The sequence below is a fragment of the Cebus imitator genome, unplaced genomic scaffold, assembly GCF_001604975.1.
Source record: "Cebus imitator isolate Cc_AM_T3 unplaced genomic scaffold, Cebus_imitator-1.0 Scaffold68, whole genome shotgun sequence".
In the NCBI taxonomy this organism is placed as follows: Eukaryota; Metazoa; Chordata; class Mammalia; order Primates; family Cebidae; genus Cebus; species Cebus imitator.
In genome coordinates this window covers 10,290,089-10,310,457 of record NW_016107383.1, presented here as the reverse complement: position 1 = coordinate 10,310,457, position 20,369 = coordinate 10,290,089, and the positions used below count along the sequence as shown (strand labels likewise).

Sequence of the window (20,369 nt, the reverse complement as noted above, 5' to 3'; positions counted from 1 at the left end):
CAATTTAATTTGGCAATATCACGGAAATAGAAAATATCACACATATATATACATCATAGTTGCAGACATACATAATCATATAAACAGAAACAGGTATTATACCTTTCATTTAAAACTTTTAGCCATGTTCCACATACAATAATACAACACTTACTAATTTATTACAGAATACCTGAATCGCCAGGTGCGGTGGTTCACGCCTGTAATCCTAGCTCTTTGGGAGGCTGAGGCAGGTGGATGATCTGAGGTCAGGAGCCTGGCCAACATGGCGAAACCTCATCTCTACTAAAAATACAAAATTAGCCAGGTGTAGTGACACGCATCTGTAGTCCCAGCTACTCAGGAGGCTGAGACAGGAGGGTTACTTGCAGCCAGGAGATGAAAGTTGCAGTGAGCCAGGATCGTGCCACTGCACTCCAGCCTGGCAACACAGGGAAACTCCATCTCAAAAAAAAAAAAAAAAAAAAAAAAAAAGGGAATACTTGGATCCAAATTGGCTTTCTGGCCAGTGAAATAAGATTTCCTGCCCAGTTAGCTGCAACTTTTGAATGATATTTGTGAAAAAGACTTTTAAGATCTTTTAAATTTCCTTCTGTAAAGAACCTTTTAAAGAGGCAGTCTTTGATTTATCTTATAAATGCCTCTGTTTGCCAGTTAAAGAATGCATCCCATTGCTTTTGTGGCATTGGGATCCTTTCTTTTCTGATACACATCACAAGTGAACAGTTTATTCTAGGTTAAAACTTCCCTATTGTGACCACTGCAATTATAAGTTATCCTTAGTAAGATTAAGGACAATTTTTTCAAAAATACACAGGTTCTGGGCCTGCAGTTTTTCTCTATTAAGTTAGCCAGTGTCCCAGAAGGTGGAGTTCCAGACACTTTAGGTTTAGGGGAAACCACTTTCAAAAGGTACCCACGTGAGTCCTCCAATGGGATCCAATCCAATCCTGAACCCCTTCTAGTAAAACATGTGCAAATAAACTCAGCGAGCTCAAAACTCAAATTCATGGTGTTCAAATCAGAGGGATCAATGTGCACAGTGGGCTCTGGCCCTTTGCTTGGACACTTGGAGCTCCTGGAGGTATACTTCAGGTCTCACTTTTGATGCCAAACTGCTAAAAGAAAAACTTCAGACAAACATATAACAAAGTTTATTTGAGCAAAGAAATAACTCATGAATTGGGCAGCACTCTGAACCTTTAAAGGTTCAGAGAGCTTCTTCCAGCAATGTGGGCAGAGAGTATTTATAGACAGAACAAGGAAATTATACACAGAAATAGCTTTTTTGCTTACAGCTTGTGTCTGCCTTATTTGGACATGTTTGAGCAGTTTGCAGCCTGTTACTGGCTGAAAGCTGAGCTGCTATGATTGGCCAAGATTCAGCTACTTGTTGCAAGAATATATTCTTAAGGTGAGTTGCAATTGGTTTGCCTACTGTATCAGGTTACAGTTCACTATGTACTTAGGCAGCTTTAGGCCAAATTTAATTTAACAGTAGCATAACTTATTTTAAAAAATGTATATATCAGGCATAGTTTATCCTAAAAAGTATTTTAGATGCTTTTGCTAATATTGGACCAAAGGTTTTTTATAAAGAAGTTATTTTTAAAGGGAAATATAATAAAGAGGACATATACAGGTTAAGTCTTATAATGAACATTCAGACTTGTCTTGTCTGTTTTATGTACTGGAGTCTTGTCATCAATTAAAATAAGTTTGAAATTGTTGCTTGACATTTCTTTTAAGGATTTTGTCTTAATGACATTTTACTTGCATTCTGCAAACAGGAAAGTATGAGTGTAACATTAAACAAATAAAAATGCAGTGAGATGGGGGTAACTTGACTTACTTTTTCTGTGATGAATTTTGTAGAAATAATAATAATTTAAAAAGCCTTAAATATATTCCCTCTCTCTTTCTGTTGCTCTTTTTCTCTCTCTTTGGTTCAGTAATGCTACTTATAGGAACCTATTCTAAGGAATTTTCAGAGGAGTGCAAAATGATTTAGGTACAAGTTAATGTTATTTGAAAGAATGAAAAAAATAACACAAATATATGTCTATTAATTAAATGACTAAATCATGATAAATTTTCATGAATAAAATTATTTTTTTTAAAAATTTGAAGATGTGGAAAATATTTGTTATTTAATGCTTTGTGGAAAAGGCAGAGTACAGTTTTGTGTATACATCTTTATAGAAAAAAGATTGAAGGATAATACATCAAAATGTTTATTTCTTATAAATTGTGGATCCTTTTAAGGTTCTTTTTGCTTTTCTGAATCTCATTAACTTTTTATGATTGTATAACCTTTATAATTAAAAATAAACCGAAGAAATTTAGTATTTTAGATGTGTTTTCTAATTTTTACCTCAAAATTCCTCTTAATGAAAAACAAACTCAATATCCTCATCCTTTTAACATATGCAACTGTGAATATAAGTATGTAATACTTTTACATAAAAATGGCTTGTTTAATGTAAAATATTTGCAGTGAAACCCCTATTATAGCAATCAGTTTTGACTAAAAAGTACAGACAAAGGAAAAGACTTTGTTGACTTAAAACTTTACTTCCTCAAGAACATATTGGAGAAAGAGATAGTCTCATTTCAAACAATTTTTATTTGACTTACTACAGCATAAATCAGCAGTTTATAGCAACTGTTTTGTTTACCCTTTAGCAAAGACTTTAAAATGTAAAACCTAAAGGAAAGAAATTTATATGTAATTGTTATCTCATGGATTCTTGCAGATAATTTTTCTATCCTATGTATTTCTACACATGGAATCCTATTAAGAACAACTTTTCCTTCATTGGAAAGTGTCTAAGAAAGAGGACATGCAAGGAAGTTTGGATGTTGGTTATTTTTGCCACTATTTTGAATAAACTCTTACACTTTAGGAAAGCAGAATATTTTGCTAGTAAGGATTTTGTTCTGTGTTCATGAGGAATGGTCATCTGGTTTTCTCTCCTTTGTAGATTTCTTGGTTAAGCTTTGTTTTTTAATGTTACTCTGTCCTCATTAAATGAGTTGAAAAGTATTTTCTCATCTATTTTCTGGGAAGAACTTTTGAGTTTGTAAGATTGGTGTTTTTTCTTCAAATGTTTTAACAGAATCGTCAATGAAACCATCTAGGTTTGGAAGGGGGTGTGTGTGTGTGTGTGTGTGTGTGTGTGTGTGTGTGTGTTTAAATATAAAGTTGTTTGGTAACAAATCAGTTTTGTTAGAGCTATTCAGATTTTTGTTTGTTTAATCTTCTGCTAGTTTCAGTAGACTGTATTTTTTAAGGAATTTGTCCATTTCATCTATGTTGTTGAATTTGTGGGCACAACATTTTTCATAATATTCTATCTTTTTACTGTCTGTGAGATCTGTAATGATGCCCCCTCTTTCATTCATGATATGAGTAATTCTTATTTTCTTTTTGTCTATCAGTGTAGCTAGGAGCTAGGGTCTTATTATTTTATTGATCTTTTTGAATAACCAATTTTGACTCTTGATTGTTTGCTTTCTGTTTCTTTGCCTCTTCCTACTAGTTTATGTTTACTTTGCTTTTTAACTTCTTAAGATAGAATCATAGATTATTTATGTTAGACCCTTCTTCTTTTTAATATATTTCAAACTATAAATTTCTTCCCAAGCGTTTATTTAGCTGCATTCTACAAATTTTGATATATTGCATTTTAATTGTTAATCAGTTTGAAACATTTTCTAATTTCCTTTTTGGTTTCTTCTTTGGTCCATGTATTTAGAAGATGTTTAATTTCCAAATTTGTTTTTTCATGAATCTTATTGTTACTGATCCCATTATAGTCAGAGAATGTATTTATGATTTTAATCAAATTTATTAACACGTTTTGTGGATCAGCATGTGTTCTATCTTGAGGAATGTGCCATCTGTACTTGAAAATAGTATATATTCTACAGTTGTTGGGTGTCGTTTTGTATAAATATCAGTTAGATCAACATAGTTGATACTGTTCAACTTTATTACTTACTGATATTTTTGCCTAGATTTCTGTCAATTACTGAGAAAAAGTCTTTTATATCTCTAAGCATAATTATGGAAGTGTTTGTTTTCCACTTTAATTCTGTTAGATTCAGCATCACACATTATGAAATTCTGTTATTAGGCATAAACATTCAGTTGTTATACCTCCTGATGCATTGACCCTTTTGTCATTTTGAAATGTCCCTGGTTTATTTATGGTAATATTTTTTTGTCTTTTAAGTCTACTTCATCTGATATTGAGCCATTCCAGCCTTTATAATCCTACTGTTTTATACAAACAGTATATTTTTTTGCCATCCATTTACTTTCAGCCTATTAAACTGTAATCCTTGGGATATCATATAGTTGGCTCTTACTTTTTAAATTCATTTTTACAGTCTATAATTTTAATTGGAGTGTTTAGTCCATTAAAATTGCATGTAATTTTTGATATGGTTGGATATAAGTTTACTACTTTACTGTTTGTTTTCTGTTTGACCTTCTGTTTTTTTGTTTCTGTTTTCCTTTCCTGCATTCTTTATGCTTAATTGAACATTTCTTCAAATTCTCCTTCAAAGCATTTATTAGGTTCTTAACTATGTTCTCTTTGTATTTTGTCTGTATGTGTAGTTATTCTAGGGATTACAGCATGCATTCCTAACTTTTTGGACTCTTTTTCTTTTTTTTAGAGATGGGGTTTCTTCATGTTGGTCAGGCTGGTCTCGAACACCCAACCTCAGATGATCCGTCTGCCTCCGGCCTCCCAAAGTGCTGAGATTACAGGCGTGAGCCACTGTGCCTGGCCAACTTTTTGGACTCTTATAGCTAATATTGGACCATTTTATTTTCATCATAGAAATGTTGCAGCTAAATTATCAAATTGGTCCATTTACTCCTCTGTTCATCCTTAATGCTATGATGTCATATGTACTGCATCTACATATTTTATAAACACTATAAGGCAGTGTTATAATTTTTGTATTAGACAATCATGTCTATTTAAATTTACTAGGAAAAAGTACCTTTTATATTTACCCAGACACTTACCACTTCTGATGGTCTTTATTCTTTCCTCAGGAACTTACTTCTCCACTGCTATTTCCTTTCAGACTAAAGAGTTTCTCTTGCATTTTCCATATTGTAGGTTGACTAACACATTCTTATAGTGTCAGTTATCTGAAATGCATTTTGCCTTCATTCTTAAAGGATATGTTTTTTGGATGTAGAGTACTGGACTAATACCCATTTTCTTTCTGCATACTCAAGTCATTGTTTTTTGTATTTAATATGCCATTTATTTCTGGCTATTTTAAGATTTTTTGCTTTATGATTATTTTTCTTCATATTTATTCCACTAGAAGTCCACTGAACTTCTAGAATCTTTTGACATTTTTGTCTTCCACCAATTTTGGGAAACTTGTTGTCATTATTTATTCAAAGAGTTTTTGTTCCTAGTTTCTGTACTTGTCTTTTAACTACAATTATACATATATTAACATATATTAGCCCTTTTAATATTTAGCCATTTCTCCCTGAGACTCTGGTTTATTGTTTTTCAATTCTTTTAGCCTCTGTTGTTCAGACTGAATACTTTTTATTGATTTGACATCATTTTCACTAACTCTTCTGTCATCTTCATTCTGCTTGTAAGCCTATCCAGTTAATTTTTTAAAATTTTAATTTCTATTTTTTTTTGAGACAGAGTCTTGCTCTGTTGATCAGGCTGGAGTGCAGTGGCACAATCTTGATTCACTACAACCTCCACCTCCTGGTCAAGCAATTCTCCTGCCTTAGCCTCCTGAGTAGTTGGGCTTACAGGTGCCTGCCACCATGCCTGGCTACTTTTTGTATTTTTAGTAGGGACAGGGTTTCACCATGTTGGCCAAGCTGGTCTTAAACTCCTACCTTGTGATCTGCCTGCCTCAGCCTCCCAAAGTGCTGGGATTACAGGCGTGAGCCACTGCCCCTGGCCCCAGTTAATTTTATAACTTCAGATAATGTACCTTTCAGTTCTAGAACTTCTTATTGGTTCTTTTTTCAGTATTCTGTTTCTCTGATGAGATTTCCTGTCTTATCATTCATTTAAGCATATTTTTATTTGCATCTTTGACTATACTTTTAATTACTCCTTTAAAGTTTTTGTCTTCTAATTCTAACACTTGAGTGACTTTGGGATTGGTCTCTGTCTATTGTCTTCTGAAAATGGGTCATATTTTTCTTTTTCCTTGTTTGTGAAGTAATTTTGGATGTATCCTAGTTATTGCTGTAATTATTACATTGTAGAGACTCTGGATTCTGTTTTATTCATCTGAAAAGCATTTATTTTTGTTTGTTTTAGCAGGCATTTAATGGTTAGGTTCAAACTGCAAACTATTCTAGGCTGCCCTCAAATCTTTACTCATTTTACCTTTAGCTGGCATTTTTGAAGTTTTTCCTGCACATGTGTGGTTCCACAAGTCAGCTATAGACTTGAACTGAATATATGCAGAGAATTTAGGACTCTTCCTTTCTGACTCTATCCTTTCCAGGATTCTTCCCCTCACTTTCTAGTTGCTTTGGTTACCTGGCACCTCATCCTGTGGTTCTTCAGACAGACTGAGGAATTTTCATCAGAGCTTTAGTTGCTCTGCATGTTGTGACTGGGGCCTGCCCACAGGCTGAAAGCTGCAACAAACAGGTAACTAACTCACTTAGTGTCATTTCTTTTTCTGTGTTGATTCCCCTCTAGAATCAGCCTGGTTTCAATAATTTTCTAGTGCTTTCAGGTAGTTGATTTGTTATATTTTTGTCTGCAGTTTATAGTTGTTCCATGCAGGAAAATTCCTCTGATAAGAGGTTACTCAGCCATTGTGGAAAGTAATGTGGCAAATGTGGTATGGTGAAGTGCAAGCTTAATTGTTATTTTATTATTTAAAAATATCCAGAAAAGGAAGAGAGTATGATGTGTATAATACATACATACACACACACACACACACACACACACACACACACACACACAGAGAAAGAACTGTTTTAACTCCATAGTTCACTTAATAAAACATTGGAGCAGAAAACATTTCCAACGTAAGTATAGATAGTTTACCATATGTCAAAAGAAAATTCTTTAAAAAATATGGAAATAAACCTTCTGGGATTTATTGTGACTATTTTCAGGGATATTAGCAGTAATTACATTTTAAAACCTATAGATGACTGAAACCTTGGGCTGATTTACAAGTTCTGTTGTGTATTATATAGGTAACTTTTTTTTTCTTTTTTCTTTTTTTTTTTTACTTCTGATGTATGTTTTGTTTTGATTCAGTTAAAATAAGAAAGAATAATTTCTGATTTAAAAAAAATTTGGGCCTGGTGCAGTGGCTCATGCCTGTAATCCTAGCAGTTTGGGAGGCTGAGGCAGGTGGATCACCTGAGATTAGGAGTTCAAGACCAGCCTGGCCAACGTGGTGAAACCTGATCTGTACTAAAAATACAAAATTAGCTGGGAGTGGTGGCATACGCCTATAGTACCAGCTACTCGAAAGGCTGAGACAGGAGAATCACCTGAACCTGGGAGGTGGAGGCTGCAGTGAGCTGACATCGCACCACTGCATTCCAGCCTGAGTGAGACAGAGCGAGACTATGTCTCAAAAAAAATATATAATAATAAAATAAAATAATTTGATGGATACTTTCCAATAAGATTTTCACTTTCTAGGAAATGTTCTTTTCATGATTCCTCTTGTACTCTGTAGGTTCTTTGTGAAGCAGGAGGTAGAATCTGTGTTTTGATTTTACTTTCATCTCCATGCCAATAGTTTTCCTTCCTGCTCTATCTCCTTTATTTTATATTTCTTTCTCTTAACATCTCTTAATTGCTGCTAGTTTTTTATGTGTAGTAGGAAAGAAAGATTAGGAATATTGATTATATTATTTGATTTTTTTCTTTATTCCACTACACGTTTTTTTAACTTGCCTAGCTCTTTTCTTCTTTGCTAATGTAAAAACTTTTAAATATTTTACTCAATGAGTTGGGAATTTGAAGAAGTAAAAGCAAGGACTCCATATATTCTCATTCTATTGGGAAGGTCCTGCTTGTTGAATTTTTAGGTATTTTAAGATGTTCCAGTCAACTGACAAGGACTTCTCACAGTGTCAGAACTGTAGTGATGATGAGAGTAAAGCAACTAACAAATAGTTCTGGTATGTAAGTAACCACTTTTGCATGTTTACTTCACCAGAAAATTCTCTGGAGAATAGCAATATCCTGTATTCCCTGTTAGATATTTGGAAAACCACTTGCATGCTTTCAAAGTAGATTTTGAGTTAATCATGTTAATCAAAGAAGAATAATATATTTTAATCATACATGAGATTTCTGAAACATTAGTATATATCTTCACTTCTTAATTCTTCTAAAAAAGAAAAAGTAAAACTTAAACTTCCTTTCTTAGAACTTTCTCAATATATGAAAATTAAACTCGAGGTTTTAATGTATTTCTTACTGTAAAGCCATTATGGAAATTGTAAGATACCAGTCACTAATGTGGACTATATTTCCTTTGATATATAGATTATCAATGGAGATTTGTTTGATTTTTACTTTTTATACTAAATTATTCTTATGTTGTCATAAAATATAAATAAAAAATTTTTAAGATGTATATTTAGTTTGTAATGTGTTTCTTAGGATAATATGGTTGTACTAAATCTTTGGAGTGATCCACTATATGGATTCTTCTCTGTATGATAACAATTCTGTCCAATTGGTTGACTGTAAAGAAGATGGAATTTTCTACCTTTATATTATAGTTTACTCTTAAATGGTGAGATGGTTATTGTTATGAGAATAGGTAGGTTGCTTCTTGTAATAGTTGTTAATTTTTAGATATAATGATGACACTTAAAGATACTCTGGCTTATACTTGGGAAAACATTGTTACTTGTGATTCTGAATAACACCCTACTTTTAAAAGTTGTTATACTGTATAGAGTACCCTATTACCCAGTAGTATACGTTCCAGAAGTTAAAGTGTTCATTTATATTATCAACAGAGATTAAGGAACAGAATAAAATTCAGTGAAGTCATTGTTTTCATACATTGCTTTAAAAATATTTTCTTCTTTTTAAAGATATCTAGATCTGTTGGAATATGCATTTTTTCCACTATCAATGATTTTTGTTTGTGTATTTCTTAAGTCATCTAGGGTTGCCATCTTAAAGAAGAGTAGCTATATTTCTAAAGTGTTTTTCTACTTTAGTTAATGCAAACAGTCTCATTATTTAGATGCAAGGACTTTAAAAAATTCTGAAAAACAAAAAAAACCGAACTTACCCAGGTCTGGTCTGTGTTAGGCTTGTAACTAAGCTCAGTTTCATTTGCTGGCCTTTTGATTTAATCCATGCTGATTAATATTTTCTGTATGGATAAGCTTGGTCCATTAACTTAAAGATAATTTATGAATAAACTCTAATATTCTCCCACTTTGTAAATCTTCTGTATTTTCTTCATTGTAATAAAAAATATCATACTATAGTAACTAATTCTTGCCTCACACCCTTTTTTTCCCCTTTAGAAAAATTGGAAGCTCCACCACCCACCCCAGGACAGCTGAGATATGGTAATGGTTCTATAATTGTTAAATATGTGTTCATCTATCTTTTGGCCTTGAAATAATTGTATCATTCATTGATAGCACAGAAGAGTCAGTAAATTAAATCTTTCCAGATAGAGTAGATTATCCTGTTCATTACATGAAGCACAAAGTTTATAAACTTGGCTGATGACATAATACAAGATTCAAATATCTAATATTGTTAAAAAGATCTAATATTATTAAAATATTATTGCCATTTAGAAATAGAATTATTTTATGATATAAGTTTTCTTAATTTCAAGGAAAAAGGATGTGTTTACTTTAGTTTGAATTTAAGTTGGGTAAATGCAGAACTACAATTTCTAGGCCCAAGGCTAGATAGAACTGTTCTCTGGTGAAGAAAATGCTTCTGGCTGGCTGGCAGTAAGAATGAAAAAAGTAAACCTTATTTAAACAACCAAGAAGAAGGACCTTATTACAATGCTGCTTTCTTTCTCTTTTCTCTATTATGATAGGAATAAATATTCAGAATAAATAAATATTCAAGAATATACCAAAATAGCATAAAACAAGTTGGGATGTTATAAAGATAGAAGAAGTGAATTATTTAACAGTATAGTGAATTAGATTAGGTTGTAAATTAAAGCTAAATATGAAATATGATTTACTAACAACTGCTAAGTTTGAGAACAGTGTTTCTGAGAGTAAATTGAAGAAGCCACAAATTAGTAGGAGATCATTACATACTAGAGAGCAAATATATATAATTAAAAAAAAAATTAATGGCCAGTTATTTTTTCTCTGACAGGTAGAATGTAATTTATATTAGAAATTAGTAACTCGCCTCAAATACCAAAACAGTTTAGGAATTATTTGAGACTTCTCTTCCCAATTAATCTTTCATGATCCTCCCAGCTTAGAGTCATACAATCTATAGTTCATAATACTGTATAATACTATTATCATTTTTTTATAGGTGATATTGAAATTTACTGTTTATATGGCTGTGTTATCATACCTAAACCCCTTTAGGGCTGGGCACCTAGTCTTATTTATCTTTGTATCTCAGGTACCCAGTGGAGTGCCCTGTATATACATATTTAATGTTTTGAAAAACAATTTTTTTTCCTTTGAGTTAAAATAAGTTTTAATTTTAGGACATATTTATATAGGTATAAACATTCAAAACAAGTCTTATAGTTCAAAGTGATTATTATAACAGAGTGCCTTGGTTTTACTGACCAAGTTTTACTAGGATAGCAATTTGTATAATCTTAATTTAAGATCACCTAATTTTAAGATATTTGTAACTGGCCAATTTTAGAGATGCTATTAAGTGAATCCCAAAATGTTAATTAATTCTAACCAGTTTCATAATTATTTTGCTATACTTTAGTAGCTTTCTCTTCACTGTAAATGTTTTATTTAGTGAATTTTTAGAATTTCATTATATTCTTAAACTATTAAATTTGTAATGTGTATTGGTTCTGGAAGCTGCTTTTCATAAAATTTTGAGTGTTTAGTGAACAACCAGACTTAGCCAATAAGTTAAAAAACTAAGGCTAGATTCTTTGAAAAATTTCATTTTATTAGTGTTCTGCTTGATTTTTACCATCTTTAATAACTTAATATTTTTTATAATTAAAGATATTGTCCTTGATCTTGGACATTCTTACTTAAAAACAAGAAGAAATTTTAAATGGCCTATTTTATACTTGTTGTTTACTGGTTTCTGTAATATTGTATAGCTATAATAATATTGAAATAATAGTATTCTTATACTGTATATAGTATTGTACCTTAGTCTTAGTCACTGATAGTGGTTGTGGGCAGAAGTGCTTTTTTTTTGACTGCTTATTAGCTTTCCCTGATAGGTGCAGAGCTCAATATAGTAATATCAAATTTTTAAAACTTCTGGATTATATTTTAATTATACTTTTTGTGGCAATAACTGCAGTAAAAGAAAAAAGACTCTGAAAATTAATAAACACATATAACCAGTTGGTTTAAGAGACTATTTTTTGGATGTTTATTTATTTATTTAATGTTTGTTGAAAACAAACTGTTTTTTAATGCTTGTTGAAAAAAGTTCTCTACTGAACAGATGTTCACTATACCTTGGCAGTTTTATAGATTAATTAGAATAAAGTCTTTTAACTATTCCCAGCTTTTAATCTGTTTCACAATCTGCCTTCAATTCCCTCAATCTGGAATTCTCTTACTTTCCATGTTAGTGGTCATCAACTTAATTAAATAATATTTTTTGAGCATATCCTATGCCCTCGGTATTCTGCTGAAGATGTAGATATGAAAGAAATGAAAATAAATATATAAGAAATATGTAGGTGTTAGTAGTTACATATCTCAGATCATTTAGGTTATATACCCAGTAGATGAGGTAAGGTGTGTTTTTGGTAGCAAGAGGTGAAGTTACAGTTTGATTTAAATAAAATATTGATTGTCTATAGTTTGCAATAGCATTTAGGAATATTAGTAAATTGTGGGGGGTGGGAAAAATTGCACATAGATGAGATAATCACCATTTACTAACATTTCTTTTAAAAAAAAAAAAAAAACGACTGAGTAAAAGCAACCAAATAGCTTCTCTGACATTTGATTTAGGACACTTTTAATTATTTCTAATACAGAAATCAATTTTATAGTATCAGACTTTAGGTGTAAGAGAAAAAGAAATTGATGTCAGTAGCAATTAATCAGGTAAAACATGGTACTTATATATGTTTACTAATTTGTTCTACTGTTAATTGTATGTATATTCATGTGTGTGTGCCTGTGTTACCAGTAAGAAAACACAAAAACCTAACACAATTATTTTACATGTTTTGTATTTTTTCCACAATATAGCTTCTATTTATAGCAGTAGCAGCATCTATTGGCTATGGAAAATGAGAATCAAATTTTGAAGATTATCAAGTCTGTTTAGGATACTTCGATCATATCATCTGTTTTTGTCATTCTAAAGTTATAGAAATCTTAAAATATATTTTTCTGTTTTTGATGTTTTTCAGTATTCATCCACAATGCGATACCTTTCATAGGGTTTGGCTTTTTGGATAATGCAATTATGATTGTTGCAGTAAGTTCTTTCTCTCACCGCTTCTATTTTTAAGTGAATAAATTAATGTGGTCTACATTTTCCTAATAATTTTTCTGTTGTAGTTATAAAGCTTTAATATCATAATGAACAAGGATGTTTTTTACTTATCTCATATTAATTAGACTGTAGCTCAATTTTAAGGCATCATATTTATTAATCATTAAGATGTTAAGTAAGCCATTTAAACAAATAGACATTTGGTAGAGCATTTAGACAGAACATTTAGGGCCTATATTATCCCATTTAATTTCAACATTCTTAATAAAGAAAAATGGTATGTAAAGTGTTCTGATGTTCTTTGTGTTGGCAATTATCGTCACATATATAGGTAATTATTTGATTTAGTTCCTTGTTCAATTTTCTGACATGAAAATGTTTTACAGCATGTTTTGATACATACTCTAGCCTTCAGCCTAGCCATTTTTTAAAGTTTCAATTCAATTAAATGAATATATCTCCCTTTTGCCTTTGTTCCATCATAGTGTTAAAAAATTCCCCTTTGCTGTGGTATTTTAATGTAAGGGTGCTCTTTAAAAGTGTTTAATCTCAGAGATGGCTGACTTGCCTTTCTTACTACTATGTAAGGCCTTTTGTTAATGTATACCACTATTAGGTTCATACTCTAAAGTCAGAAATGGATCCATGATTAAAATGCAAGTCTTCTAAAACTGCCCAGTGCTCTCTCCATTTTCAAGAACATACCAAAGTTTAGCTACAGCTTATGAATTTATCATAATGAGGTTTTTGTTACAATTAGATTTGATTGACAGTAGTTTTTTAAATAATCTAGTCAACTCAGATTTCAGTAGTTTCAGAGAAGAGGGCATGGTTCTAAATAGTTGAATAAGTTTCTTACATTCACAGATATATAAATAGGCCAATTTTATTCTTATATACATATTATGAAAATGCCATAATCAGTCAAAAAGCTATTCACTTCTCTTATTTTGTCCAAGTAAGATAGATTGATCACAGTCTAGTTAAGATGGCAATTATCAACTTTAAATACATATTTTTAGAATATTTTATGTGAAGTCATTCTTTTCAGGTATTAGCTGTAGACTGAAGGTAATAGATCTTGAATACACTTACTGGGAGGAGAAAAAAGTATAATGTACTTTGAATACCAGTTTATGAGTTCTCAGGTGGGTCTTAACTCGTTGGAGAAAATCAAAGTGTTTCACACTAGAAACTTTTATGTTAGGACTTACAGAGTTTGTTCTCAGCTTCACTGACTCTAACTTTTAAAAAAATTTGTAAACGATAGCTAAAGTGTAGGATATTGCTGAACAAATGGAATGACCTTAGGATTGTTGAATGTGAGGAAAATACATATGAGAGAGGCAGGTTTTCTTTTTGGTGTTTTGGAAATCACATGTACTACAAATGGACATAAATAGATTTGGTTTCAAAATAGGAATTTTAAAAGTAATTTACATTGTGTAGATTATAAATTTTATGTAAACATGGTTCATTCAAGAATGGTTTTGTGTTCTATTTTTTTTATTTTTTTTTATTATTTTTTTATTTTATTTTTATTTATTTATTTTTTTTTTTAGACGGAGTTTCACTCTTGTTACCCAGGCTGGAGTGCAATGGCGCGATCTCCGCTCACCGCAACCTTCGCCTCCTAGGTTCAGGCAATTCTCCTGTCTCAGCCTCCTGAGTAGCTGGGATTACAGGCACGCACCACCATGCCCAGCTAATTTTTTGTATTTTTAGTAGAGACGGGGTTTCACCATGTTGACCAGGATGGTCTCGATCTCTTGACCTCGTGATCCACCCGCCTCGGCCTCCCAAAGTGCTGGGATTACAGGCTTGAGCCACCGCGCCCGGCTGGTTTTGTGTTCTATATAGTCTAACCTTATCTCCAGATTGATGGGGGTCAGCTACTAAACCAAACACCCACATTCTAGGGTCAAATTATTGTAGTATTGTTCACTATTTGATGTTCCCCAGGTCTGGGCCTCATTATTAAGATAACTAAGAGTCCATTGTTTTTCAAGGCCTGAGATGGTTGACTCCAAATTAGTAATACTTGTTATTCTGTTTATATTGAAATCCAGTTTCAGGGGCTTAACAACCATTTTATTTATTTTTTCTTATTTTCTTCCCCCCAGCACATCCAGTACACAGAAAAGCAGTTTTTATTTAAATAATACTGAAATAAATGTTTAAGCCACTGACATCACTACCTGATTAAGAGTAGTAGGTGTGGCAAAAATATCCTGTGATAGTTGCAAACTAATTTAGAGATAATAAAATTTTCCATTGAGGCTTTATAATATGGAATGCTGAGACCAAAACATATAAATAATGTAACTGTAGAATCTATGAAAGGGGAAATAAGTGATTATTATCTTAATAATGTTTTTCATCTTTTATTTAAAAAGTACTGATCAACCCCTCTCATTGTGGGACAGCTATGACTGTTTTAAGACAGTAAGTTGAAGAGATAGATTCTTCTTTTTTTGTATCATAGACATTTGATGTTTTCCTCCTTCCTGTTAGATGTACTTTCCCACCCTAGTTGTAGTCATAAAAACAAATTCCTGCGTAACCTCTGTATTAGATTTGGCCCTTATATTGGTTGCTCTTCTTACTAAGCCTTTGTTTCATAGTTTTAAAAATATTTTTATATTATTGGATTGCTTTTTATAACTAGGGTTTGTTTTGGGTTACTTTACTTACAGTTTAATTAGATGGAATTTATTAGAATTCTAGAGTAGATTGATTGTATTAAGAATAATGAACCACATGTAACTTTAAGACGTCTATTAGTATTCAGTTTATTTATAATTTCTACCTCACCTATTAACACTAAGTTTGATGTAACTATGGGACACAGTAAAGCAGTGGATAGTCCATTTCCCTCAAACCATCTTTGACTTTATATGGGGCTTTTCTTGCTGTTAGAAGGACCTTTGGCTGTATTACATTCAACCAAATGATTAAATTATTAAGAGATTCTCCTTGGGCCATTGCCAGCCATTCATTGCTGTTAAGATGCTGTATTTATTATTAGACTGTTACCAGGTGCCTCTCTTCTATATTGGTGCTCTAGTTTTTTTTTTTTTTTTGCATTCACATATAATGATACACATCTTCATTCTTTTTCTCAGTGCCTTACCTTTTCTTTTCTTTCTCTTTATTTCTTCTTCAGAAATCTGTTTCTTGGGGTATATTTACAGCCTTGTAATTTGAACTTTTATGCATTAGGACAAAAGACTTTCGAACTTTTATGCATCAGGCTGTTGGGTCCATATTCAGCAAGAATTATGTCTTAACGTGATGTAACCAAAAGCTCTAGGGGAAATAATCTTGAGGAAAACTCTTTTCTGTTTTGTAAATAATTGATGAGGAATGCAGTTTTTCTACATAACAAATAGGACTTTTTTCCCTTCACAAATATTGAGATTTGAAACATTTTTTAGAAATGTTCAAGGATCAGTATTCAAGAGAACTCTTGAAAATTAAGTCTTCTAATGGCAACATTGCTCAGGGATTAGAACTGAATTAGCGCAATAGATCCTAGGGTTTCTTCTCTATTCTATTAGAACAGTTAAATCATCTTCACTTCAGTTCCTCATTTTTAAAATGAAAGTGAAAATGTGAGCTTCAGAGGAATGATGACATACAGGTAGAAAGTCTTAAACTCAATTCAGTAGCGATACAATAGGGCTTTGTTTTTCATGTAGATCTATTGCACTAAATGCTGTTGCTACTTATAAATGAATGTATAGTTTCACTACTTAATGGTTAAAGAGCTAAGTGTTAAAGGATAACTTTATAAACCCCAATTTCCCTAGAAACTGGTTTAGTCTCTTTTTAATCTTTTGATAGAGTAAATAACAATAGTATAGATGTGTATTTCAGAATTTAAAATCAATGTGAGCTGGTCTTGTGTTCAAAAGCTTTAAAGCATTTTTCTCTGTGGTAGAAAAATATAAATTCTAGATTTTTAATGATGAATTGTATTTCTACTTGTCTTGCTAATTTTATTTTTATAAAAGCCTAATTTGAATGAATAAAATATTATTGATGTTATATCTATATGAATCATATATTTAATAATGTAATGAATTACATTATATGTGCATATTTGATGTATATAATTTTGTAGCACTAACATGTTGATTTAACTATTATATCTGTTTTTATTAATGCTTTGCTATTATTTTGTAGTCACTTCAGCTTTAATTTTTAAGATTAATTTTTTATCATATTTCAGGGAACCCATATTGAAATGTCTATTGGAATTATTTTGGGAATTTCAACTATGGCAGGTATTTAATAATAGTTAATGTTGTTATTTCATTGTCTTTACATTTATAAAACATTTCAGTAGGTTTAGAAGAGGGCAATTTATTTGAATGAGTTTACTCATTGGGATGTCTGTTAATTTTCTTCATCCTATTCTTCTAATTCTTAGTTTTGTGTATGTTGCACTTTTTCTGAAAATTTTAGGTACTTTATATTATTAGTTATTGGATAACAGCCCTCTGTTATACTGGTTTCAATAAGACAAGTTTTTCTGGCAATTCAGTGTTACTCCTAAACATTTCTACCCTTTGCCGCTATTATTTATTTATGAGACGGTGTCTCGCTCTGTTGCCCAGGCTGGCATACAGTAGCGCGATCTTGGCTCGCCCCTGGGCCCCCGCCTCCTGGGCTCAAGTGATTCTTTTGCCTCAGCCTCCTGAGTAGCTGAGACTACAGGTGCCCACCACCATGCCCAGCTAATGTTTGTATTTTTAGTAGAGACGGGGTTTCGCCATGTTGGCCAGGCTGGTCTCAAACGCCTGACCTCATCATCCACCCGCCTCGGCCTCCCAAAGTGCTGGAATTACAGGCGTGAGCCACTGCGCTCGGCCTATTACTTATTTTTTTTTAAATTTATTTTTGAGTTGGGTGTGTGTGTGTGTGTGTGTGTGTGTGTATATATATATATTTTATATATATATATATTATATATATATATATTTTTTAAGCTGGGTAGAAAATCAAAGAAGGAAATACAGGATTAAACATTTGTTTCCTCTGTCCTATTTACCACTCTATTCTTGATGGAGGTAGAATTTGGGAACAGTTCTATGTTGTATTTATTGTAGAAAGCATTAGGTAAATGAATTAATGAAAAAAAGTATTTTTTCTCCTTGACTTTCTTGAATTTCATAGCTCTACATGCAACTTTACCAATACATGAACGATACTACAAAATATTATGCAATTAATATTGAAATCAAAATAGAAATTGGCTGCCATAACAGAAAAAAAAACTACTACTTAATGGAGGTAGACTATTATAATTTCAAAATTGTGTTATATTTCAAAACCTTCCGAATAAGAGCTGTCCAATGAGTTACTTTGGATATAGTTGCTGTAGTTTGAGAAATGTGCAGCTCTTCCAAGATCAATGCTTATTGATTACATAGTGATGTATTATAATTATTCTTTTATGTAATGATTTATTTGTTAATGTTTCAAATTTTTAGCTGCTGCTTTGGGAAATCTTGTGTCAGATTTAGCTGGACTTGGGTAGGTTCATTCACTTCTTCACTTGTCTTCTGTACTTGCTGTCTTTCTATTCCCTACTCTAATTGAGAAGCATAAAAAAGGGATATTTAATTTTTCTTTGTGTTCTAGAACTGACATTTCAAATTTACTTTTTCTAAACTAATAATACTAAATATTTGGTGTCCATCAAATGTAGATGCCTGGGTGATATCCCAGTTATACATTATTAGTATCTCTGGAGAGGGAGCCCTAGCATTTGTGTTTGGTAATTTTCATGAGTGATTCTGATGTATGTAAAAGTTTATTCTAAATCTACTGTAATATAAGCAAAATGGAACTTGTGTTTACTGAAGTATTTATATGTATTTTTTAAAGATCTCCAAGGGTAAGACAGGATTAAAAGCAAGAACTTCTCTCATTATTCCACCTCACCCTACTCCTACACAACCAAAGAGAAGGGATATGGCTTAAATTTGAGGATAGCAACTAGGCTTATTTTCCAAAAGGGGATTTTTCAAAGGAAGTAATAATGGCCAAAGTATATATGGGCTTGGCTGTTTTTTGCTCTTTTTACTTAATGTGGCAGGACTAATGAAACAAAATGAGGACATCTACTTAGAAAAGGCCAGCTTTCTCTCTTTACATTCTTTTTTTTTTTTGAGTCGGAGTTTCGCTCTTGTTACCCAGGCTGGAGTGCAATGGCGCGATCTCGGCTCACCGCAACCTCCGCCTCCTGGGTTCAGGCAATTCTCCTGCCTCAGCCTCCTGAGTAGCTGGGATTACAGGCATGCGCCACCATGCCCAGCTAATTTTTTGTATTTTTAGTAGAGACGGGGTTTCACCATGTTGACCAGGATGGTCTCGATCTCTTGACCTCGTGATCCACCCGCCTCGGCCTCCCAAAGTGCTGGGATTACAGGCGTGAGCCACTGTGCCCGGCCTCTCTCTTTACGTTCTTGTTCCAAGTGGCAGATGGCCTGAGCTGCTTCCTGAGCTTGTTGAAGGCTGGGGGAGTATAAATTAGACTAAGTGGACATTATTATGATAAATATGCTCTTTCTTGCTCTTTGACTTTGTTTCTTCTTTCCCTGGCTCAATTGAGTGTTAGAATTTTAGAGTTCAATTTTTTTCTTAGTAGAAGTTTACTTAGCCCTATAATCTAGGCAAAGCAGCTTTATAAGTGATCTAACCGTAACCTTTTATGTTAGACTTCTGCACTGGAGTTTGAGGGCAAAGCCACAGTTAAAAACGAAGTTTCTTTGCTTTAGGACCATGGCAAGAATTTTATATTCTTGGAATTCCTGGCATAAATATATCATGACATCACCTCTTAAACATTCTATTTCCCAGTTTTCAACATTAAAGTAAATAATGAGAATATTATAGTCATTGTATAGCTTTCTGATATATTTAATAGAACCAAATGATCTAAGAATTTTAAAGCCATTTAGTTGTATATTGCATCATAAAACAATTATTTTTGTTTAGAGATGAAGATTTTTCTGGGAGTCTTTGTATTTAAAAACTGTTTCTCTTCTCTTTTTGGGGGGTATCATTAAATAACAAATGTCACATTTTATGCATTCTCAGAAGCATATTCTTAACATGTTTGATATCAAGATCCACCTTATTGTTGGTAGTGTGCATAGTTTAATTGGAAATTTTTTTCTTTCTTACAGTTCATAAAGTAAGAGTGTATCCAATAAATGATGGCAACTTAGAATTGATAAAATACTTGAGAATGGCCTGAAAGTTCTAGGGTATTTTTATTAGTTTACCAATCTGAGGAATTTTGGAAACTTTTGCTGTCTGATAAGTTACTAGTTTGTATCATATGTTAAAGTGCTTTGCTTTGCGTTTGAAATAATTGCAGAAATTCTAATTATCTGTATAAAATTGTTATATACCTTGAATTGTTTTTAAAAATAATACTAGAGAATAATTGCTCTAAGCCAATTAATTTTCCTTTGTATTAAATATTAATAAAAATATTTTTTAAACAATATATTTACATAACAATAAAAATGGAAAGTTGTAAAGACTATTTATGTCATTTCTAGCGTACCAAGCACAAATGTAAAATTATCTTGTTTCTCCTTGTAGTAATTAGTTTTTTACTATATGAGGATATTTGCATGTCTTTTTAAAAACTTATATTCT

General features: G+C 32.2%; 1 protein-coding gene across 2 annotated transcripts in view; it reads left to right on the top strand.

Moving 5' to 3' along the window:
* TMEM65 (transmembrane protein 65) overlaps positions 1–20,369 on the top strand; it is a 70,490-nt gene that overhangs the window by 41,803 nt on the left and 8,318 nt on the right. For both annotated transcript variants that reach the window (XM_017530747.2, XM_017530748.2), the window contains 4 exons: positions 9,554–9,598; positions 12,604–12,671; positions 16,924–16,978; positions 18,188–18,230. In XM_017530747.2, the coding sequence (XP_017386236.1) occupies positions 9,554–9,598; positions 12,604–12,671; positions 16,924–16,978; positions 18,188–18,230 (211 nt within the window). The remainder of the gene's footprint in view (positions 1–9,553; positions 9,599–12,603; positions 12,672–16,923; positions 16,979–18,187; positions 18,231–20,369) is intronic.